This window comes from Somniosus microcephalus, chromosome 15 (genome assembly GCF_052327205.1).
Source record: "Somniosus microcephalus isolate GS21.2 chromosome 15, FLI_Smic_1.0, whole genome shotgun sequence".
Classification (NCBI taxonomy): domain Eukaryota; kingdom Metazoa; phylum Chordata; class Chondrichthyes; order Squaliformes; family Somniosidae; genus Somniosus; species Somniosus microcephalus.
The window spans coordinates 34,746,972-34,770,732 of record NC_141001.1 but is presented as its reverse complement, the minus strand read 5'-3'; the positions used below and the strand labels follow the sequence as shown (position 1 = coordinate 34,770,732).

The window sequence follows — 23,761 nt, the reverse complement described above, 5'->3', positions numbered from 1 at the left end:
ATAGATTTTGGACTCCAGAGGAATTAGGGGATACTTGGATAGGGCAGGAAAGTGGAGTTGAGGTTGAAGATCAGCCATGATCATATTGAATGGCGGAGCAGGCTCGAGGGGCCGTATGACTGACCTCCTGCTCCTAATATTTATGTTCATATGCATCAAGTCCAGCAGGTTTACATTGGGTTTGCTGCTGGTTGTGTGAGACAAACAATTTGGGAACCAGCGCTGCTAACGGCCCTCTACAACCGGTAAAAAAAAAAAGCCCTATGGCTGCATAATTTCCTCCAATTAAATATTGGGAACACTGAAACCATTGTCCTTTCCACAAACTTCATTCCCTTGCCACCGACTCCATCCCTCTCCCTGGTCGCTGTCTGAGGCTGAACCAGACTGTTTGGTGTCCTATTTGACCATGAGATGAGCTTCCGACCACGTAACCACTCCCATCACCAAGACCGCCTACCTCCACCTCCGTAACATCGCCCATCTCTGCCCCTGCCTTAGTTCATCTGCTGCTGAAACCCTCATCCACACCTTTGTTACCTCTAGACTTGACCATTCCACTGCTCTCCTGGTCAGCCTCCCAGCTTCCACCTTCCATAAACTTGAACTCATCCAAAGCTCTGCTGCCCGTATCCTAACTCGCACCAAGCCCCGTTCACCCATCACCCCGTGTTCGCTGACCTATGTTGGCTCCCGTTCCGGCAACGCTTCGATTGTAAAATTCTCATCCTTGTTTTCAAATCCTTCCATGGCCTCGCCTCTCTTTTATCTCTGTAACCTCCTCCAGTCCAAAAACCTTTGAGATTTCTGCGTTCCTCCAATTATGGCCTCGTGCACATCCCCGATTTTAATCGCTCTGCCATTGGCATCTGTGCCTTCAGCTGCCTGGGCCCTAGTCTCTGGAATTCCCTCCCTAAGTCTCGCCACCTCTCTACTTCTCTCTCCTTTTAAGTTGCTCCTTAAAACCTACCTCTCTGACCAAGCTTTTTGTCACCTGTCCTAATATCTCCTTATGTGGCTGTGTCAAATTTTGTCTGCTAATGCTCCTGTGAAGTGCCTTGGGACATTTTACTACGTTAAAGGCACTATATAAATGCAAGTTTCTGTTATGATTGGTTCTTAGCAGAAGTGGACAGCAAGAGCTAGTGCATTGTTTGTGATTGATCCATGCAGATGCCTACATTAAAGGACTGTACATTATTGTTTATTAAGTGATTGATGGACGGTTGATTACTGGGAAGTATGCACTCTGTAGGCACTGTTACTTCAGAGGCTGAAGGTACTGGTGTTTTCAGTCCCCAAAGACATGAGGGAGAAATCCTATTACATTTGTGGAATATCAGCTTACGACTCAAGGTATTCCAAATTAATTTTATACCCCAGCTCAGCAAGCTGCACACAGTACAGTAAGTAGATTGTCATACTAGACCATGCAGTGCTCCAACTACTCATGAGAAGCGGACCTTTATAACTCACTCAGGCTCATGGTACTTATGAATATTTTACCCTTGCGATAGAACAATTGGAGCTCCACATCAACATTGCTATAACTCACGTTCTATGAATTATCTCAATGGCAAAGTCTGCTCTAAAGGCAATAACTTTTTCTTGCACTTATGGCTATTTATGAAAGCATATTGACTTGTTCCTCTGCTCAAGGGAACAATATTTCCTAATAATCAGGGAGGCCGGTTCAGTGGAGTTCTAAATATGTAATGTGGTGTAGTGTATGAGCAGTATTTGTAAGATTACTCAATATTACGCTTCAGGGAGATGAGAATCGAGCATTATAATTGCGGTTTGATGAGTGCCCTTTGGGCAACAAAAGTGGTTTCATGTGTGAGCAGAATATAAACATATAAATAGTAAAAGAGTGGTCAAAGGAAGGGTGGGGCTGATTAGGGACTAAAAAGGAGATCTTTTTGTGGCGGCAAAGGGCACAGCAGAGGTACTAAATGAGTACTTTGCATCTGTATTCACTAGAGAAGAGGATGCTGCCTATGTCACAGTAGTCAGGAAGTAGTAGAGAATTGGATAGGATAAAAATAGATAAACAGCAGGTACTTAACAAGGTGGCAGAGCTCAAGGTAGAAGAGTCACCCAGTTTGGATGGGATGCATCCTAGGTTGCTAAGGGAATTAAGGGTTGAAATTGCGGAGGCTCTGACCACAATCTTCCAATCCTCCTTGGACATGGGAGTGGTGCCAGAGGACTGGAGGGTTGCAAATGTTACACCCCTGTTCAAAAAAGGGGGAGAGGGATAACCCAGCAATTATAGGCCAATCAGCCTAATGTCGATGGTGGGGAAAACTTTAGAGACATAAATCTGGGACAAAAATAATTGGCACTTGGAAAAATATGGGTTAATAAATGAAAGCCAGCATGAATTTGTTAAAGGCAAATCTGATTTGACTAACTTGATTGAGTTCTTTAAGAAGGATGTCCAGGCCTTAGGGTGTAGAGGGTTAGGGTTAGGATTTACTAGAATGATACTAAGGATCAAAGACTTCAGTTACATGGAGAGACGAGAGAAGCTGAGGTGGTTCTCCTTCGAGCAGATAAGGTTAATGGGAGATTTGATCGAGGTGTTCAAAATCATGAAGGGTTTTGATAGAGTAAATAAGGAGAAACTGATTCCAGTGGCAGAAGTGTCCGTAACCAGAGGACACAGATTTAAGGTAATTGGCAAAATAACCGTAGGCAACAAGAGGCAACATTTTTTTACGCAGCGAGTTATGATGATCTGGAATGCACTGCCTGAAAGGGTAGTGGAAGCAGATTCAATAACTTTCAAAAGGGAATTAGATAAATCATTAAAACAGAACATTTTGCAGGACTATGGGGAAAGAACAGGGGAGTGGGACTAATTGGATATCTCTTTCAAAGAGCTGGTACAGGCACGATGGGCCGAATGGCCTCCTTCTGTGCTGTATCATTCTATGATTCTAATGAAGGCAATAGCTTTAGCAAGTCTTGTAAAACATAACTTGTTAACTTTTGAGATGTTATACACAGTTACTGAACCTGTGTGATAGGAAGGCTGCTTGATGTATATGAGTATATTTTTTGATTACTCGTATTTATGTTATCTTGTAATGAATTGAAATCCTATGGGACCATTCAAAATTGACTTTTTTAAACACAGATATAGAGTATTGTGCAGGAGGGCCCTTTGTATGCTTTTTAGCTCCTCTTTCAAACACAGCCCCACACTAGGTTGGAAGCTTGCAGTAAAGAAACCTCACTTAACATTGCATGAAATTTCCATCTAAATTTGTTTTCCTGATGCTGCCATATTTAATTAATTAGGGTTTCTTAATCCAATTGTAGACCCTTGCAGCCATCCCAGTTGGGCTAGATGAGCTGACTCAGCACAGACCAAGATCGAACGTGGGACCTTCCTGGTTTGTAAGCCTCAGCTGTTCACTGGATTAACTTGCTAAGCCACCTGGGGTGCTTTGGGTTAACAAAGTTTCAGAAGCCTATTAATATTGCTTGACTGATTATAGTACTCAGTTGAAGTATTATAAATACACATGCTGCGATTTATATTGGCTAGAGACAAATTGAATAAAAGTTTAAATTCTAGCTCCTTTGTAGCTTAGTGGGTTTAGTTCCAAGTGTGGTTATGAGCCATACAGACCAGCAAGTCATAAGGTGCGATCCCAAACTTGAAGGCCCGGATTTTGCGATAGAATTAACGGTGAGGCCACAAGCGCTCACCATAATTGAGGAGTAAATTGGACAGCAACTACCAGCTTCCGCACATGTGCAGTTAAACGTGGAAACCAGGAATCTGCTGTCTGAGTTGCCCATCTCCTCCAGAATCTGCGCTATAACAGTATCTCACCCAGAGACTCAGCATTCAGTTACATGGAAGGGCGTGAATTAGCAGTACCTACGTGATAGATACTCACTAAACAAGCCAAAAAAAGTTAGAGCTTGTCCATTCAAGTGTAAGTCAATTTTTAACAGCGTGATAAGACTTAATTACTGCAAAACAACCTCTCTGGCACTGAAAATTAAATTTTACAAGTGTGGAGTCTCTTTCCTTCAGATTTTAATTATTGTTGGAGATTAAAAAAAGTAACTTTTTCTTTCTGTCTCTCTCTTAATCCCATTTTTCTTTCCTGCTCTGTATTTTGCTTTCTGTATATGATTTTACATTGAATTAAATATTCTAATCGACACTTCTTGGTTTAGACTCTGCATGCATCAGTAAGGCACATCATTGCTTGCATTGTTCACACGGGTCCCTGATCCCCTGTGGAGGACGCCACACTGTTTTGGCTCTCTAATAATCACAAGTTCCAGTGCAATAGCCTCAGAGAAGGTCTGTGGGCAAGTGTAAGTGTAATGAGCGGCTAGCATCTCCAGGGACAGAAAGTGCTTGTGCTGCATGCCAAAGATCACATGGAGGAGCTCTGCGCTGGAAGCCATGCTGACTGGGGGCTGCAGAACATTTCCAGGCAGTCAGGGCCTATGTTTAGTTGTTAAACAGAAAACCTTTTATACAGTGGATTTAAAAATAAAAGTAAAATTGCAGTTTGCTACTTGCTTGGCTAACTTGTAAGCAAGGCTTTCACTGAGTAATGATGTTAGAGCTCACACAATATTAGCCTGTAACACCAGTAATTGCAAGTTACAGGGATATTTTGGATGGTGAATTACAGGAAATTTTGGTTTATCCGGAGGTTATATGTCCGGAATACTCGATCTAATGGCAAAAATCAGGAGCCGTTTTCTATAAGTTTTTTTAGTTCTTGTTGCTTTTTTTCCCCCAGTCAGGCACTGCAAGGTCTGTAGCTATAGCAACAGCTTCAGCTAGAGACGCTTGCAGCTGCAGCCGACTGTTTTGAAGCTGTTGCTAAGCAACAGAGTTTGTTGATTCACACGGAGCTTTTCAGTTCCGTATGTTTCAACATTAACGCTGGTATGTCCGGCACTTTTGATGGTACGGCACCCCCGTCAGTGCCGGATAGCAGAAAGTTTCCTGTGCCGGGAAGTATGCCATTGAATATGCAATATTAATAAAGCTCCATTAAAGTTGGATGGTACATTGTGTTCAGTTTGAAATGCTTAATTATTTCATAATGGCTTTTGCAATCTAATGGAGGCTGGTCAATTTTATTACAGTATAATTAAAGTTTTGCAGATAATCAGCAAATTTGAAAATTATTCGTATAGTTCTATAATTGTGCTCTGTCCTTAAGTGAATATATCGCTCTTCCATCTACGGGTTTTCTTTGCGGCGTAACTTTTTTTTTTTGCACACTCCCAACAGAGCTGCAGCTAATGGCCTATCACTCAGTTTGATGGAGCGGCTAATCCAGAGATATGGTGAGCGGGTGGTGAGAATGCTGACTGTACAGTACCGAATGCACAATGCTATAATGCAATGGGCTTCCAAGGAGATGTACCACGGACGACTCGCAGCTCACAAGATGGTGGCAGAGCACTTGTTAAAGTAAGCATGATAATGAAATAAAAAGAGAAAATGCTGGAAATGCTCAGCAATTCAGGCAGCAACCCTGGAGAGAGAAAGAGTTAATGGGGGGAATTTTCCAGGGGTCAGCGGGCGCGATTGGTGGCGGGTTGGGTGGGAAAGTTTTTTTTGACCTGTCGGCACGCTTTTACCAAATTTCGGAATTTCGGGTCTGTCAGCGCTGTGCAGACCCGACACGCAGTGGCGGGGGAGGCAATTCAGGTCATTTATGACCTTGTTAACAGAGGATTAACAAGAATTTTGAGCTCACCTTTAGAATTTACCAGTTCACCAACGGGGTCCACGCTGCTTGGGGATCACGTCTGTTAAGCTGGGCGGGAGTTGAATGGCCATGGAATCATCTCATTACTTGACAGATTGAAATGTGCTATAAAAGCTCCCATCTCACAGCTGTTTACTTTCCAAGCTCACAAGCTGTTGCTTACTGCATTTGGAAGACAGATTGAGCTTTATACAGGCTGCAAATGTTTGGAGCAAACTCTCTATCCAGTGTCACCTCATTGGAACAATCTCTCTCACCATTGACAGATTGCTTCTGTCATCTCAAGTTCACCTGCCAGCTATTCCATCAGCATGGGTACGGTTTATACTCTCTCACCTTGGTCCTCAGAATCTGACTACGATCAGCCCCAACACCAGCATCACCAGGCACACCAGCAGCACCAACAACCACAGCACCCTTCTCCGCAATCACCTGATGCTGCACAGGACAGAGGGCATCAGCTGCCCGGGACGCCATGGATGGCCTCACCATGGCCAGATTTACTTCACTTGACACTGCACACCCTGGTTGCCACATGATGCATCAGGTTGGCACCATCCCACACCAACACCATAAAGCACACTGCAATGCCCAAGCCATTCCTTTTACACTCATCAGCATCGCGGGGAGTACAGTTATGTCTCATTCACTGCAACTCACTAAGCCACTTCCAAAGGTGCACACAAATCCGTCTAAGAACGCAAAGTGTTGAAAATAAAGATTTCAATGTTTGACAGCCAGACACTTCACATGAACATTGGCTAAAACACACAAGCCTACCCTTGTGTGTTAGTTGGTATGATTGGACTAGGATGAGGGTGAGTGCAAGGGGTGGCTAGTGAGATGGGGATGTGATAATGTAGAAATAGAGGGATGGGTGGAGGCGCAAGGTAAGTATGAGAAAATGGGAGCAGTGGTTATGATCTATAGTTGTTAACCTCATTGTTGAGGCCGGTAGGCTGTAAAGTGCCTTATAGAAAGATAGTGGTCTGCAAACTTGGTGCAACCACTCAAGGCTAGGTCAGACTACCATGATGTTTCAAAATTTACACCAAGGTGTTGCAGCTTTTTAAAAAAAGAATGAAGCCAGCAGTGCAAATAAAAGGCAAGGATGGGTTTCTTGATCTTAGTTCCTCAAGTATTGCCCAGAGTAATAAGCTAAGACTATTCTGGATGAAAACAGAGTTTATTTTACATCCTCAAAGCAACTATTAAAAGGTTTTATGCTAGGTATGCTTTCCCTTCTCGTAATAGAATCATAGAATGATACAGCACAGAAGGAAGCCATTCGGCCCATTGTTCCTGTGCCAGCTCTTTGGCAGAGCTATCCAATTAATCCCACTCCCTGGTCTTTCCCCATAGCCCTGTAAATTTTTCCCTTCAGGTATTTATCCAATTCTCTTTTGAGTGTTATTATTGAATCTGCTTCCACCACCCTTTTCAGGCAATGCATTCCAAATCACAACAACTCACTTTAAATGAAAAAAGGTTCCTCATGGTGCCTCTGGTTCTTTTGCCAATCACCTTAAATCTGTGTCCTTATGCCACTAGAAACAGCTTCTCTTTATTTATTCTGTCAAAACCATTCATGATTTATGACACCTCTATTCAATCTCCTCTTAATCTTCTCTGCTCTAAGGAGAACAACCCCAGCTTCTCCAGTCTCTCCACATAACTGAAGTCCCTCATCCCTGGTATCATTCCAGTAAATCTCTTCTGCACCTTCTGCAAGGCCTTGACATCTTTCCTAAAGTGTGGTGCCCAGAATTAAACACTACTCCACCTGAGGTCTAACCAGTGTTTTGTAAAAGTTTAGCATAACTTCCTTCCTTTTGTACTCTGCGGGCTGGATTTTGCCAATGGGGAGCTTTTGGAGGTGGGACTCCCACTTGTCGGGGTTCAGTCCCGCCTCCATCAACTTCTGGCAACCCATGCTATTTTCCCTTGATTGACCTTGTTAAGCCCACCCAGCGGGCTCCGCAGGCCAATTAAGGGAAAGCCAGTTACAGAGAACGTCAGCGTATGACGTTTCAATTTTTGACAGATGAATTGTCCTCGTTTGACAGCTCTGTGAAGCTGTCAAACACTGACATTCTCTGTAGTTTGATGAGTTCTTGAATTCAAGACTCATCTAATTTCTGCTAAAGAAAGAGGTTTGATGGTTGCTGCATTCGAGAATGCAACAGCCATCTGTCATCTCTGCCACGGAGGTGCAAGACTCTCCGCATACCCAATGATTGAAGCCTGCAGGAAGAAACAACGGTAAGTAAACTTTTACTAACACTTTCCACTCACCTCACATAATTACCTCTCCACACTTGCACCCATCATTTACCTACACAGCGCACTTTTGCACCCCTCCGACCCCCTCTGACCCACTATTCGCCTCGGTGACCCTGGCGGGTTCGCAGCCTTCGGGAAGCCTGCACTTGTGTGGGTAAAATGGGGATAATCCTCTTATCTGCCTGTTAACAGGCAGATAAGTGGCACTGATCCCCTTCCCGCCTCCAGGGAGATGGGACCCGGCGCGGGTCGGCTACCCGCCTTCTGGCAAGATGGCACGGAGGCGGGTTGGGATCTGCTTTTTTTTTTTATGGGATGTGGCCATCACTGGCAAGGCCAGCATTTATTGCCCATCCCTAATTGCCCTCGAGAAGGTGGTAGTGAGCCGCCGCCTTGAACCGCTGCAGTCCGTGTGGTGAAGGTACTCCCACAGTGCTGTTAGGTAGGGAGTTCCAGGATTTTGACCCAGCGACGATGAAGGATCGGCGATATACTTCTAAGTCAGGATGGTGTGTGACTTGGAGGGGAATTTCGAGGTGGTGGTGTTCCCATGCTTCTGCTGCCTTTGTCCTTCTAGGTGGAAGAGGTCGCGGGTTTGGGAGGTGCTGCCGAAGAAGCCTTGGCGAGTTGCTGCAGTGCATCTTGTAGATGATACACACTGCAGCCACGGTACGCTGGTGGTGGATGGAGTGAATGTTTAAGATGGTAGATGGGGTGCAAATCAAGCGGGCTGCTTTGTCCTGGATGGTGTCGAGCTTCTTGAGTGTTGTTGGAGCTGCACTCATTCAGACAAGTGGAGAGTATTCCATCACACTCCTGACTTGTGCCTTGTAGATGGTAGAAAGGCTTTGGGGAGTCAGGAGGTGAGACAGTCGCCGCAGAATACCTAGCCTCTGACCTGCCCTTATTGCCACAGTATTTATGTGGCTGGTCCAGTTAAGTTTTTGGTCAATGGTGACCCCCAGGATGTTGATGGTGGGGGATTTGGCGATGGTAATGCAGTTGAAAGTCATGGGGCGGTGGTTAGACTCTCGCTTGTTGGAGATAGTCATTGCCTGGCACTTGTGTGGCGTGAATGTTACCTGCCACTTGTCAGCCCAAGCCTGGACGTCATCTAGGCCTTGTTGCATGCGGGCATGGACTGCTTCATTATCTGAGGAGTTGTGAATGGTGCTGAACACTGTGCAGTCATCAGTGAACATCCCCATTTCTGACCTTATGTTGGAGGGAAGGTCATTGATGAAGCAGCTGAAGATGGTTGGGCCTAGGACACTGCCTTGAGGAACTCCTGCAGCGATGTCCTGGGGCCGTGATGTTTGACCACAACCATCTTCCTTTGTGCTAGATATGACTCCAGCCAGTGGAGAGTTTTCCCCCTGATTCCCATTGACTTCAGTTTTACTAGGGCTCCTCGATGCCACACTCAGTCAAATGCTGCTTTGATGTCAAGAGCAGTCCATCCTCACCTCACCTCTGGAATTCAGTTCTTTGTCCATGTTCGGACCAAGGCTGTAATGAGGTCAGGAGCTGAGTGGTTTTGGTGGAACCCAAACTGGGCATCAGTGAGCAGGTTATTGGTAAGTAAGTGCCGCTTGATAGCACTGTCGATAACACATTCCATCACTTTGCTGATGATTGAGAGTAGACTGATGGGGTGGTAATTGGCCGGATTGGATTTGTCCTGCTTTTTGTGGACAGGGCATACCTGGGCAGTTTTCCACATTGTTGGATAGATGCCAGTGTTGTAGCTGTACTGGAAAAGCTTGGCTAGGGGCGCGGCAAGTTCTGGAGCACAAGTCTTCAGCTCGAGAGCCGTGATGTATCCAGTGCGCTGAGCCGTTTCTTGATATCACGTGGAGTCAATCGAATTGGCTGAAGACTGGTTTCTGTGATGGTGGGGATCTCAGGAGGAGGCCGAGATGGATCATCCACTCGGCACTTCTGGCTGAAGATGGTTGCAAACGCTTCAGCCTTGTATTTTGCACTCGCGTGCTGGGCTGCACCATCATTGAGGATGGGGATAGTCATGGAGCCTCCTCCTCCCGTTAGTTGTTTAATGGTCCACCACCATTGACGACTGGATGTGGCAGTACTGCAGAGCTTTGATTTGATCCGTTGATTGTGGGATCGCTTAGCCCTATCTATAGCATGCTGCTTCTGCTTTTTAGCATGCATGTAGTCCTGTGTTGCAGCTTCCCCAGGTTGGCACCCGCCCCCAGATTCTGCCATTTTCCCAGCAGTCCCGCCCCCCCAGGGCTGGCAGGATTGCGCCCTGTGTCTCTAATAAAGCCAAGGATCCCATATGCTTTTTTTAAGCCTTCTCAATTTGTCCTACTACCTTCAACGATCTGTGCACATGTAACCCCAGGTCTCTCTGTTCATGCACCCCTTTAAAATTGTACCATTTAGTTCATATTGCCTCTCCTCATTCTTCCTTCCAAAATGTATCACTTCACACACTGATGATCCCCAAAATTAGGTCTGCAGTGTCAAAGTTTCCAGCACTGGAGGTTCTAGCAGAAGCTGATCATTGGGGATTCCAGAGCAATGAGGACGGGTCAGCACTGAAGTGAAAAGCACTCGATAGTTGTGCGGCCATCCGCTCACAAGCAATTGTTTGTCCAGTCAGATTGCCTTTTGCTCTCCTCTCTGCTTCTGGCAGTTGTTTTGTTCATTGTGCTATGCTTGCAGCCTGTCGATGCTTTCTTCAGTCAAGCAGAGTTGGGACTGGAGTTATGCAATAGCAACAACTCATTGTGTAGAGTGATACTGGCTGCTGACCTTGCACTGAGAGGGGGGATTAGAAATCCTTGAAACTCATAGATTCCAATCCCTGTGCTTTGAGCTAGTAACTCCCTTACAATCAGCTTTTTAATTTCAAGAAGATAGAATGACAGTACAAGAGGCGGTTTAGAAATAGTTAACTAAATCTATCTACAAAAGGAAAATACTGCAGATGCTGGAAATCTGAAATAAAAACAGAAAATGCTGAAGAAACTCAGCAGGTCAGGCAGCATCTGTGAAGAGAGAAACAGTTAACGTTTCAGATCGATGATCTTTCGTCAGAACTGGAAAAAAGCAGGAAATGGAAGATTTTTAAGCAAGTGTAGGGGCTGGGAAAGGGGGGAGGGGATGAAAGAACAAAAGGGAAGGCCTGTGATAGGATAGGCGGCAGGAGAGATTAAGAGACATTGAGAGACATTAAGAGATATTCAAGGCAAAAGGGGATGGTAATGGGACAGGTTAAGAAACAGAGGATGGCTCTAGATGAAGTGTAAATTGCGCTGGCAGAATGAAAGACAGCTGCCCTGTGGGAGAGAACAGAACAAAAGTGTGGATGAAAAATATATTGGGCTGAAAATTCAGTAGGCTTAGCGCCCCATTTGGGGCGCTGGAGGGCCTAGCGCCGCAGTTATGGCCAGTTTGAAAATTCAGTGGGGCCCTTCCGTCGGCGTTACACCGGTTGTGCTGCGCCGGCACCGATGACGTCATCGGTGTGCGCAGCGTCCCGGTTGCCGTGGTGACGGGCCCCAGCGCCGAAATTGAGTTGCGGCCGCCTCGCCCGTGGCAGCCGCAACTAAGATTTTTTTCAACCGAGTCTTCCCCGAGTTAGCGCCGGCGCATTAAGGTCGCGCGGCGGCCGGCCGCTTTCCCGCCGGCCGCCTGCCCGCACCTCCCTCCCCGGACTCCTCCACCCCCCCCCCCCCCCTGCGGAACAGATGCGTCTGGCCTGCAAGCCCGGCACTTGTCCAAGGTGCCGGGCTCATTTTTTTCAATATTTGAACGGACAGCGGGCGGGTGCAGGCAGCTCCTCCTTAACTGAAGGAGGAGGCCTGCACTTCCCCAGCCTGCCGCACCGCATCGGGTCCCGCAGCGCCGGATTAGCGCCGCAATGCGGCAGTCAGCGCCCGTTGGGAGGCGCTCACGCCCGCCAGTAGCGCCGGCAGCCGTCTGGGCGCGGCGCTACTGAATTTTTGGCGCGCGCAGGGGGACTTAGCGCCGGCGCTAAATTTCCGGCGCTAAAGCCCTGGCGCAGCGCCAACTCAATTTCTAGGCCATTGTGTATATATATGTTATGATCTGAAATTGTTGAAGTCTATGTTGAGTCCAGAAGGTTGTAAAGTGCCTAATCAAAAGATGAGGTGCTGTTCCTCGAGCTTACGCTGAGCTTCCGTGGAACAATGCAAGACACCGAGGACGGTGAGGTCTGAGTGGGAGTGGAGGGGTGAATTGAAGTGACAGGCGACCAGAAGCTCGGGATCTCCCTTATGGACTGAACGGAGGTGTTCCACAAAGCGGTCACCCAATCTGCGTTTGGTCTTCCCAGTGTAGAGGAGACCACATTGTGAGCAGCGAATACAGTATACTAAATTGCAAGAAGTATAAGTAAATCGCTGTTTCGCCTGGAAGGGGTGTTTGGGGCCCTGGACAGTGGGAAGGTATAAGGGCATGTGTTGCATCCCCTGTGCTTGCACGGGAAGGTGCCGGGCGAAGGGGAAGGGGTGTTGGGGGCGATAGAGGAGTGGACTAGGGTGTCGCGGAGGGAGCAGTCCCTGTGGAATGCTGAAAGGGGAGGTGAGGGGAAGATGTGTTTGGTGGTGGGATCACAGTGGAGGTGGTGGAAATGGCAGAGGATGATCCATTGAATGTGGAGGCTGATGGGGTGAAAGGTGAGGACAAGGGGAACTCTATCGTGGTTCCGGGAGGGAGGGGCAGGGGTGAGAGCAGAAGTGCGGGATATAGAATGGACACGGTTAAGGGCCGTGTCAACCACTGTAGAGGGGAATCCTCGGTTGAGGAAAAAGGAAGACATGTCGGAAGCACTGGTATGGAAGGTGGCATCGTCAGAGCAGATGCGGCGGAGACGGAGAAACTGGGAGGATGGAATAGAGTCCTTATAGGTGGCGGGGTGGGAGGAAGTGTAGTCCAGGTAGCTGTGGGAGTCAGTGGGCTTGTAGTGAATGTTGGTCAATAACCAATCTCCAGAGATGGAGACAGAGAAGTCGAGGAAGGGAAGAGTCAGAGATGGACCATGTGAAGGTCCTTCACCTTCACATGGTCCATCTCCGACTCTTTCCTTCCCTTCCTCGACTTCTCCATTTCCATCTCTGGAGATTGGTTATTGACCAACATTCACTACAAGCCCACTGACTCCCACAGCTACCTTGACTACACTTCCTCCCACCCCGCTTCCTGTAAGGACTCTATTCCATCCTCCCAGTTTCTCCGTCTCCGCCGCATCTGCTCTGACGATGCCACCTTCAATACCAGTGCTTCCGACATGTCTTCCTTTTTCCTCAACCGAGGATTCCCCTCTACAGTGGTTGACACGGCCCTTAATCGTGTCCGTTCTATATCCCGCACTTCTGCCCTACCTCTATCGTGGTTCCAGGAGGGAGGGACAGAGTTCCCCTTGTCCTCACCTTTCACTCCATCAGCCTCCACATTCAATGGATCATCCTCTGCCACCCCCACTGTGATCCCACCACCAAACGCATCTTCCCCTCACCTTCCCTTTCAGCATTCCACAGGGACTGCTCCCTCCGCGACACCCTAGTCCACTCCTCTATCGCCCCCAACACCCCTTCCCCTTCGCCCGGCACCTTCCCGTGCAAGCACAGGAGATGCAACACATGCCCTAATACCTCCCCACTGTCCAGGGCCCCAAACACCCCTTCCAGGTGAAACAGCAATTTACTTGTACTTCTTGCAATTTAGTATACTGTATTCGCTGCTCACTATGTGGTCTCCTACATTGGGGAGACCAAACGCAGATTGGGTGACTACATTACGGAACGCCTCCGTTCAGTCCGTAAGGGTGACCCCGAGCTTCCGGTCGCCTGTCACTTTAATTCACCGCTCCACTCCCACTCAGACCTCACCGTCCTCGGCCTCTTGCATTGTTCCACAGAAGCTCAGCGTAAGCTCGAGGAACAGCACCTCATCTTTCGATTAGGCACTTTCCAACCTTCTGGACTCAACATAGAATTCAACAATTTCAGATCATAACATATATATTTTTTATCCACACTTTTGTCCTGTTCTTCTCTCCCACATGGCAGCTGTCTTTCATTCTGCCAGCGCAATTTACATTTCATCTAGAGCCATCCTTTGTTTCTTAACCTGTCCCATTACCATCTCCTCTCGCCTTGAATATCTCTTAATGTCTCTCAATGTCTCTTAATCTCTCCTGCCGTCTATCCTATCACAGGCCTTCCCTTTTGTTCTTTCCTCCCCTCCCCCATTTCCCAGCCCCTACACTTGCTTAAAAACCTGTTCCATTTCCTGCTTTTTTTCCAGTCCTGACGTAAGGTCATCGACCTGATACGTTAACTGTTTCTCTCTTCACAGATGCTGCCTGACCTGCTGAATTTCTCCAGCATTTTCTGTTTTTATAACTAAATCTATCTGCTCTGTACCAGCTGCAATTATACCATCTTAAAATAGCCTGAATTCTAGCTGCACAGTCAAAGTCAGGATTGGTGGCATTAAGCTTCCCTTTGAGATCAGAAGCCCAGTCCCAAAATTCACACATGACTACCACACTTAGTGACCTGCACTAAGTCCCGCTTTTCTCCAACCCCAGTTTTCACTGACCTACGTTTGCTCCATGTCTCCTAACGCATTGAATTTAAAATCCTCATCTTCATCTTTAAATTGCTCCATGACCTTGTCGCACCCGATCTCTGCAATCTCCTTCAGCCCTATATACCCCCCCTCCACCATCTCAGCTGAACACTCTTGCAGCCCCCTTCCCTTCCCTTCACCCCACCATTGGTGGGAGAGCCTTCAGCCCCTGGATCAAGCTCTCTGGGATTGCCTTCCTAAATCTCTCCACCTGTCCTGTTTCTCTCCTCTTCTAAAACCCATCTCAAAGGCCATCCCTTTAACCAGCTTTCGGCCACCCCGTCGGATCACTCCCTTCCTGGCTTGCTGCCCGTATTCCCTATGTCTATCTGCGCCTTGGATTTTTTTTTTTAATAGGTACTGTATAGGTGTATATTGTTGGCTGCTGCATTTGATAAGGCATTTGCTAGTGCACAGGTACAAATAGTAATTAAAAGGGTTAATCGAATGTTGGCCTTTATCTCCAGGGGGTTGGAATTCAAAGCTGAATAAGTTATGCTTCAGTTGTACAGAGCCTTGGTCAGACCTCCTCTGGCGTACTGTGTGAAAGTCGGATAGCCGGGTGGTAAAGGAGAGAATACTAGAGCTCAGTCTTTTACTTGCTTACAAGCCTTTATTCACAGACACACACATTACATACTGTGCATCCTCAAGATAAGCTTGCAACCCTTCCCCAGCCTACTCCCATATATATAAGAGCAATAGACCCCAATTAATTCCCACCGCCTGCATATAATTACACAATTGCTATACACCACTTAAGTACAATCAACATACTGCGTTCAGTTTTGGGCACCGCACCTCAGGAAAAATATATTGGCCTTGGAAGGTGTAGATCACAGATTCACCAAACTTAAAGGGTTAAATTGTGAGGACAGGTTGCATAAACTAGGCTTGTATTCCCTTGAGTTTAGAGGTTGAAAGTTGATCTGATCGAGGTATTTAAAACTGCGAGTGGCAGGTTACTGTCAGTCAGCTGTAAGTCAAAAGCAAAATACTGCGGATGCTGGAAATTTGAAATAAAAACAGAAAATGCTGGAAATACTCAGCAGGTCAGGCAGCATCTGTAGAGAGAGAAACAGCGTTAATGTTTCGGTCGATGACCCTTCGTCAGAATTGGAAAAAGTTAGAGATGTAACAGATTTTTAAGCAAGTGCAGGGGCAGGGAAAGGGAGGAGGGGAGAAAAGAACAAAAGGGAAGGTCTGTGATAGGATGGAAGGCAGGAGAGATTAAAAGACAAAAGGGATGATGGTGCAAGGCAAAAGGAGATGGTAATGGGACAAGTTAAGAAACAAAAGATGGCTCTAGATGAGGTGTAAATGACAACAGCTGCCATGAGAGAGGCCGAGTTATGGTCTGAAATTGTTGAGCTCGTGTTGAGTCCAGAAGACTGAAGTGCCTAATCGAAAGATGAGGTGCTGTTCCTCGAGCTTACGTTGAGCTTCGTTGGAACAATGCAAGAGGCCCAGGACGGAGAGATCAGAGTTAACAGAGGTGTTCCGCAAAGCGGTCACCCCATCTGTGCTTGGTCCCCCCAATGCAGAGGAGACTGCATCGTGAGCAGTGAATACAGTATACTAAATGGCAAGAAGTACAAGTAAATCGCTGTTTCACATGGAAGGAGTGTTTGGGGCCCTGGACAGTGGGAAGGGAGAAGGTAAGAGGGCAGGTTTTGCATCTCCTGTGCTTGCACGGGAAGGTGCCGTGGGAAGGGGAAGGGGTGTTGAGGGTGACAGAGGCGTGGACCAGGGTGTCGCAGAGGGAGCGGTCCCTTTGGAATGCTGAAATGGGAAGGGAAGATGTGTTTGGTGGTGGTAGCACGCTGGAGATGGCGGAGGATGATCAGTTGAATGTGGAGGCTGGTGGGGTGAAAGGTGAGGACAAGGGAAACCCTTCGTGGTTCTGGGAGGGAGGGGAAGGGGTGAGAGCAGCCCATGGCCATATCCGTTCTATTTCACGACCCTTTGAAGGGATAATTACTAGTCCTAGCCCCTTTTTAGGGCTACCCCGGATCAGGCGTATTCCTCAGACGTTCACTTTCAACTAAAGTTTGAGGTAACCGAATCTTAAAGACGCTTAATTGGGTCTAAAGGTCCAGACTATCTCTCCCTAAAGGAAAGGAACAACTTGAAAATGTTACCATCCTCCAGATAGCACTTTTAATAAGTTTAGCTAGACTGTAATGTTCTGGATATTATGAGGGTCTGGAAAACTCCCCCAGAATTCTGCAACTCCTCACCAAAGAGTACAGATATTGAGTTTGTGAGTTTGATACAGAAGTCTTATGTGAGACAATTCTAAAAATATATAGATTTATTAAAGAACCGACATGTAATTTATAGTTGGTGAGTCAATCGCAACATTAACAGTTCCAAAAAGAGAGAGCTTACAATTCTATTATCAGAGAACCTTACTCTCAAATCTTAACTTCGCTACAGTTTTACAGTTCTTAGTTTTCTACAGGATAGCCACCAAAATCAAATACCCTTGATCCCCAAGGTACAAAGAGTTGGAGACTTACAGAACTGCCCCTGAAGCTGAGAATCGCTTTGCCCCTTTAAAGCGAGTCTACTATCCCATTTGAGAGTTCAATATTTATACCCTTTTCCAGCGGTATTTCCTTTAAGGTTTTCTGCTAATGCAAGCTAATTATCTCTAGTCATTTTTCTGCTGACCCCTGTAATTCTTAGTCACCTCAGCTGGTAGCATTACAGAATTATGTCTCTTTAGGTGTTCTAAGTTTACCATAAAAAACAGTCTAACGGCAGGTGCGTTTTACTTGATGTCATTTTTACAAAGGCAGATGTTTCTAACTTTTATGTGCTTCTTTACGAAGTGTAAATTGGAACACCTTGTACAGGGTGAACCATTGTTTCATTCTGAAAGGTTCAGACTACCGGAGCCTTTAACCTTCTGTTTCAATAAGGTTATTGATTCAGTGTCAACAACTTATCTTATCTCAATAGCCAGAATGCTTTCACAGCTTTTTCATCGTTGGGTTTCTAGATTTCCAGACCCAGTTTGTCATGTTTTAATAAGGCCAGAATTATTTCATAGAATGGTGTATTTTCCTGAATAGGTTATACGGCTTATTCCTTCACACCTTGACCGTGTCCATTCTATTTCCCATACTTCTGCTCTCACCCCTTCCCCTCCTCCCTTTCCCTGCCCCTACACTTGCTTAAAAATCTGTTACATCTCTTAACTTTTTCCAGTTCTGATGAAGGGTCATCGACCTGAAACGTTCATAGAATCATAGAAGGTTACAGCACGGAAGGAGGCCATTTCGGCCCATCGTGTCCGCGCCGGCCAACAAAGAGCCATCCAGCCTAATCCCACTTCCCAGCTCTTGGTCCGTAGCCCTGCAGGTTAGAGCATCCCAAGTACACATCCAAGTACTTTTTAAATGTGGTTAGTGTTCCTGCCTCTGCCACCCTTTCAGGCAGTGAGTTCCAGACCCCCAAAATCCTCTGGGTGAAGAACTTTCCCCTCAAATTCCCTCTCAACCTTCCACCAATTACTTTAAATCTGTGCCCCCTGGTTTTTGACCCCTCTGCTAAGGGAAATAGGTCCTTTCTATCCACTTTATGCCCCTCATAATTTTATGCACCTCAGTAAGGCCTCCCCTCAGCCTCCTCTGTTCCAAGGAAAACAGACCCAGCTTATCCAGTCTTTCCTCATAGCTAAGATTCTCTACTCCCGGCAACATCCTTGTAAATCTCCTCTGTACCCTCTCTAGTGCAATCACATCTTTCCTGCAATGTGGTGACCAGAACTGCACACAGTACTCTAGCTGAGGCCTAACTAGTGTTTTATACAGTTGAAGCATAACCCCCCTGCTCTTGTATTCTATGCCACGACTAATAAAGGCAAGCATTCCGTATGCCTTCTTAACCACCTTTTCTACCTGGCCTGCTACCTTCAGGGATCTGTGGACATGCACTCTAAGGTCCCTTTGTTCCTCTACACTACTCAGTGTCCTACCATTTAATGTGTATTCCCTTTCCTTGTTAGCCCTCCCCGAATGCATTACCTCACACTTCTCCGGATTGAATTCCATTTGCCACTGTTCTGCCCACCTGACCAATTTATTGATATCTTCCTGCAGTCTACAGCTTCCTTCTTCAGTATCAACCACACAGCCGATTTTAGTATCATCTGCAAACTTCTTAATCATACCCCCTTTATTCAAGTCTAGATCATTGATATATACCACAAAAGCAAGGGACCTAGTACTGAGCCCTGCGGAACCCCACTGGAAACAACCTTCCAGTCACAACAACACCCATCAACCATTACCCTCTGCTTCCTGCCTCCGAGCCAGTTTTGAATCCAACTTGACACTTTGCCCTGGATCCCATGGGCTTTTAACTTCGTGACCAGTCTGCCATGTGGAACCTTATCAAAAGCCTTGCTAAAGTCCATATACACTACATCAAATGCACTACCCTCATCTACCCTCCTTGTTACCTCCTCAAAAAATTCAATCAATTTGTCAGACACGACCTTCCCTTAACAAATCCGTGCTGACTATCCTTGATTAATCCATGTCTTTCTAAATGAAGATTTATCCTGTCCTTCAGAATTCTTTCCAATAATTTTCCCACCACCGAGGTTAGGCTGACTGACTTGTAATTACACGGTCTATCTTTTTCTCCCTTTTTAAACAAGGGTACCACATTGGCAGTCCTCCAGTCCTCTGGCACCACACCTGAAACCAGAGAGGATTGAAAAATGATGGTCAGGGCCTCTGCTATTTCCTCTTTTGCTTCGCTTAACAGCCTGGGATACATTTCATCCGGGCCTGGGGTTTTATCCTCTTTTAAAGCTGCTAAACCCCTTAATACTTCCTCTCTCACTGTTTATTTCATCTGATATTTCACACTCCTGCCCCCTGATAGCAATGTCTGCCTCGCCCCTCTCCTTTGTGAAAACAGACGCAAAGTATTCATTTAGAACCCTACTGACGTCTCCCGCCTCCACACACAGATTACCCTCATGATCTCTAATAGGCCCTACCCTTTCTTTAGTTATCCTCTTACTCTTAATATATTTATAAAACATCTTTGGGTTTTCTTTGATTTTACTTGCCAAGAATTTTTCATGCTCTCTTTGCTTTCCTAATATCCTTTATAATTGCACCCCTGCACTTTCTGTACTCCTCTAAAGATTCTGGAGCATTTAGCCCTCGGTATCTGTCATACGCCTCCCTTTTTTTCTTTATCCTACCCTGTATGTCTAGACATCCAGGGGGCTCTAGATTTGTTAGTCCCACCTTTTTTCTTTAAGGGCACATATTTGGTCTGAACCCTCCGGATCTCCTCCTTGAATGCCTCCCACTGCTCTGACACTGATTTACCTTCAAGTAGCTGTTTCCAGTCAACTATGGCTAAATCCCCTCTGAACTTAGCAAAATTTGCTTTTCTCTGATTTAGAATTTTTATTCCTGGTTTATCCTTGTCTTTTTCCATAACTACCTTAAATCTAACAGAATTATGGTCACCAGCACCAAAATGCTCCCTCACTGATACGCCTTCTACCTGCCCAGCTTCATTCCCTAAAACTAAGTCCAGAACCGCCCCTCCCTTTTTGGGCTTGCTACATACTGGCTAAAAAAGTTGTACTGGATGCATTTTAGGAATTCAGCACACTCTATACCACACTAATTTTATCCCAGTTAATATTGGGGTAGTTGAAATCCCCTACTACAGGAAACTTTGAGTTATCCGGAGGCCAACCATCCGGCAAGCTGGGGCCACAGGCAAAAATCAGGAGCTGTTTTTTATTCTTTTCGTTTCTTTTCTTTGCTTTTTTTTCCACAGTCAAGCACTGCAAGGTCTGTAGCTATAGCAACAGCTTCAGCTACAGACGCTTGCAGCCACACCCGAGTGTTTAGACGCTGTTGCTAAGCAACAGTGTTTGTTGTCAGATACGGAGATAAGAATCTCCGTATCTTTCAACATCAACTCTGGAGTGTCCGGCAGCTTTGAGGCAACGGCAGCAGCTCGGTCCCGTCGGTGCCGGATAGCACAAAGTTTCCTGTATTACTGCCCTATAGTTTTTGCACTTCTCAGAAATTTGCCTACATATTTGTTCTTCTATTTCCCTCTCACTGTTTGGGGGTTTGTAGTACACTCCCAGCAGTGTGAGTGCCCCTTTTTTGTTTTTCAATTCGACCCATATGGCCTCGTTTGATCATCCCTCCTCACAGCTGTAATAGTTTCTTTAATCAATACAGCGACCCCCCCCCCTTTTTACCTCCCTCTCTATCCCATCTGAAAATCCTGTAACTAGGAATGTTGAGCTGCCATACCTGCCGCTCTTTCAGCCACGTCTCTGTAATAGCTATAATATCATAGTCCCAAGTATCTACCTGTGCCCTCCGCTCATCTGCCTTGTTTGCGATACTCCTTACATTGAAGTACAGGAAACTTTGTGCTATCTGGCACCGACGGGGCCGAGCTGTTGCCGTCCCATCAAAACTGCCGGACAAACCAGCGCTAATGTTGAAACATATGGAGATTTTGAGCTCCGTATCTGGCAACAAACCCTGTTGCAGCTTCTATACAGTCGGCCGTACCTTACAAGCGTCTCTGTACCTTAGCAACAGCTTCAGCGAGACCTTGCAGAGCCTGACTGGTGAAAAAAAAAGCAACAAAAAAAAACCTAACGAAACGGCTCCTGATTTTTGCCGGTGGCTCGAGCATTCCGGACAGTTAACTTCCGGATAACACAAAGTTTCCTGTATATACCATTTAGTACAGGCAAACCTCCTTGTTGACTACTATCTAGCCCTTGATTCCTTTGTCCTTCCAATTTACTTTCTACGTTTTTTTCCAATTCCAGTTTTTCTTCCCTCCCTATTGACTCTATACTTAAGTTCCCATCCCCCTGCCAAGCCAGTTTAAACCCTCCCCAACAGCACCAGCAAACCCTCCCGTGAGGATATTGGTCCCGTTCCCGTTGAGGTGCAACCCGTCTGGCTTGTAGAGGTCCCACCTCCCCCAGAAACGGTTCCAATTCCTCAGGAATCTAAAGCCCTCCCTCCTATACCGTCTCTCCAGCCACGCATTTATCTGCTCTATCTTCCTATTTCTGTACTCACTAGCACGTTAACTCTGTTTCGCTCTCTACAGATGTTGCCTGACCACCTGAGTATTTCCAGCATTTCCTGTTTTTAATTCAGCTGTAAGTGTTTGTCTTGAATAGGTGCTATTCGCAGAATTAAACGGAATGCACTCAAACCGAGTGTTTCATTTGGGAATTTGGAAAGAGTGGGAAGGAGTTGCTGCTTTTTGCCTACACTAGTTGTAGTGCTTTGTGTTACAGGTAGATATTTAATTTCAGTACCCATAACTTAATCTAGATTAATTAAGTAGTCAAGAAATGAAACTGTAAACCAAGTTACTTAAATGCAAATTAAATTAAATAGAACACCGTCATATAGGGATGGCAGTGCAGGTGGTGCGCCTCAACTGCAGCATGTGGGAGTTTGTGGAGAGCATTGTGGTCCCGGGCAACCACGTTTGCAGCAAGTGCCTGCATCTTGAGGAGCTTCAGCTCAAGAGTTGTTGAGCTGGAGTCTGAGGTGCAGACATTGTGGGGCCTCAGGGTGGGGGAGAGTTACCTGGACACTTTGATCCAGGAGGTAGTTACACCCCTTCAGTTAGGTAGTGGTCCAGGTCTGGTTAGTGGTCAGGGACAGGAGGGTGTAACTGCAACTCAGGCAGGTAAGGGGACCCTAGGTGAAGTGTGCTGCAGGAGCCTTGGCATTTGTCTTTATCCAACAGGCATGAGGTTCTTGCTGCCTGTGTGGATGAGGGTTAAGCCTGCTGGATGGATGAGCAAGCTGACCGTGGCACCATGGTGCAGGAGGCCATTCAAGTGGGGGGGGAGTGAAAGGGAATGTAGTTGTGGTAGGGGACAGTATCGTCAGAGGGATAGATACTGTTCTCTGCAGCTGCGACCGGGAGTTCCGAAGGTTGTGTTGCCTGCCCGGTGCTAGGGTTAAAGTCATCTCCTCGCGGCTGGAGAAGAGCTTGGAGTGGGAAGGGGATGATCCAGCTGTCGTGGTCCACGTAGGAACCAACGATATAGGTAGAACTAGGAATGAGGTTCAGCTGAGGGAGTTTGAGGAGTTTGGATCCAAATGAAAAAGCAGAACCTCAAAGGTAATAATCTCTGGACTGTTACCTGAGCCACGCACAAATTGGCATAGGGTTAAGCAGATTAGAATGTTAAATGCGTGGCTCAAAGAGTGGTGTGGGAGGCAGGGGGTTTTGCTTCATGGGACAGGGTCACCAGTACTGGGGAAAGAGGGAGCTGTTCCGTTGGGATGGGCTCCACTTAAACTGGGCTGGAACCAGTGTCCTGCTGAGTCGAATAATTAGGGCAGGTAGACAGGGCTTTAAACTAATGAAGCAGGGGGTGGTTGGCAGTGAGAAGATTCAGGAAAGAGTAAAGAAGAGTCAAGGCTCTCGAGCAGAGCAGTTTTGGGTAAAAATAAGCAGAGTGGGTTAGGAAGGGTCAGAGAGAGTAACAAAGGTAATAGGGCATCAGTGACTAAGGTGACATCAGGGAAAAATGTCGAAGCTGAAGGCACTACATCTGAATGAGCGAAGCATTCGCAACAAAATGGATGAATTACATAGGATATACAGAAACAGGCCATTTGGCCCAACCAGTCCATGGACTGGTTGCTTCAACCACTCCTTGTGGTAGTGAGTTCCACATTCTCACCACTCTTTGGGTAAAGAAGTTTCTTCTGAATTCCCTATTGGATTTCTTGGTGACTATCTTCTATTGATGGCCTCTAGTTATGCTCTTCCCCACAAGCGGGAACATTCTCTCTTTATCCACTCTAATCAAAACCTTTCATAACTTTAAAGACCTCTATTAGGTCACCCTCAGCCTTGTTTCCAAGAGTAAAGAGACCCAGCCTGTTCATCCTTTCCTGATATGTACGCCCTCGCATTTCTGATATCATCCTTGTAAATCTTCTTTGCGCCTCTCCAGTGCCTCTATATCCTGTTTATAATATGGCAACCAGAACTGTAGGCAGTACTCCAGGCGTGGTCTGACC

At 46.4% G+C, this 23,761-nt stretch overlaps 1 protein-coding gene across 1 annotated transcript in view; it reads left to right on the top strand.

Moving 5' to 3' along the window:
• Positions 1–23,761, top strand: part of ighmbp2 (immunoglobulin mu DNA binding protein 2) — an 89,978-nt gene that overhangs the window by 22,665 nt on the left and 43,552 nt on the right. Inside the window, exon 10 of the mRNA XM_086007637.1 lies at positions 5,285–5,467. Coding sequence (XP_085863763.1) covers positions 5,285–5,467 — 183 coding nt within the window. The remainder of the gene's footprint in view (positions 1–5,284; positions 5,468–23,761) is intronic.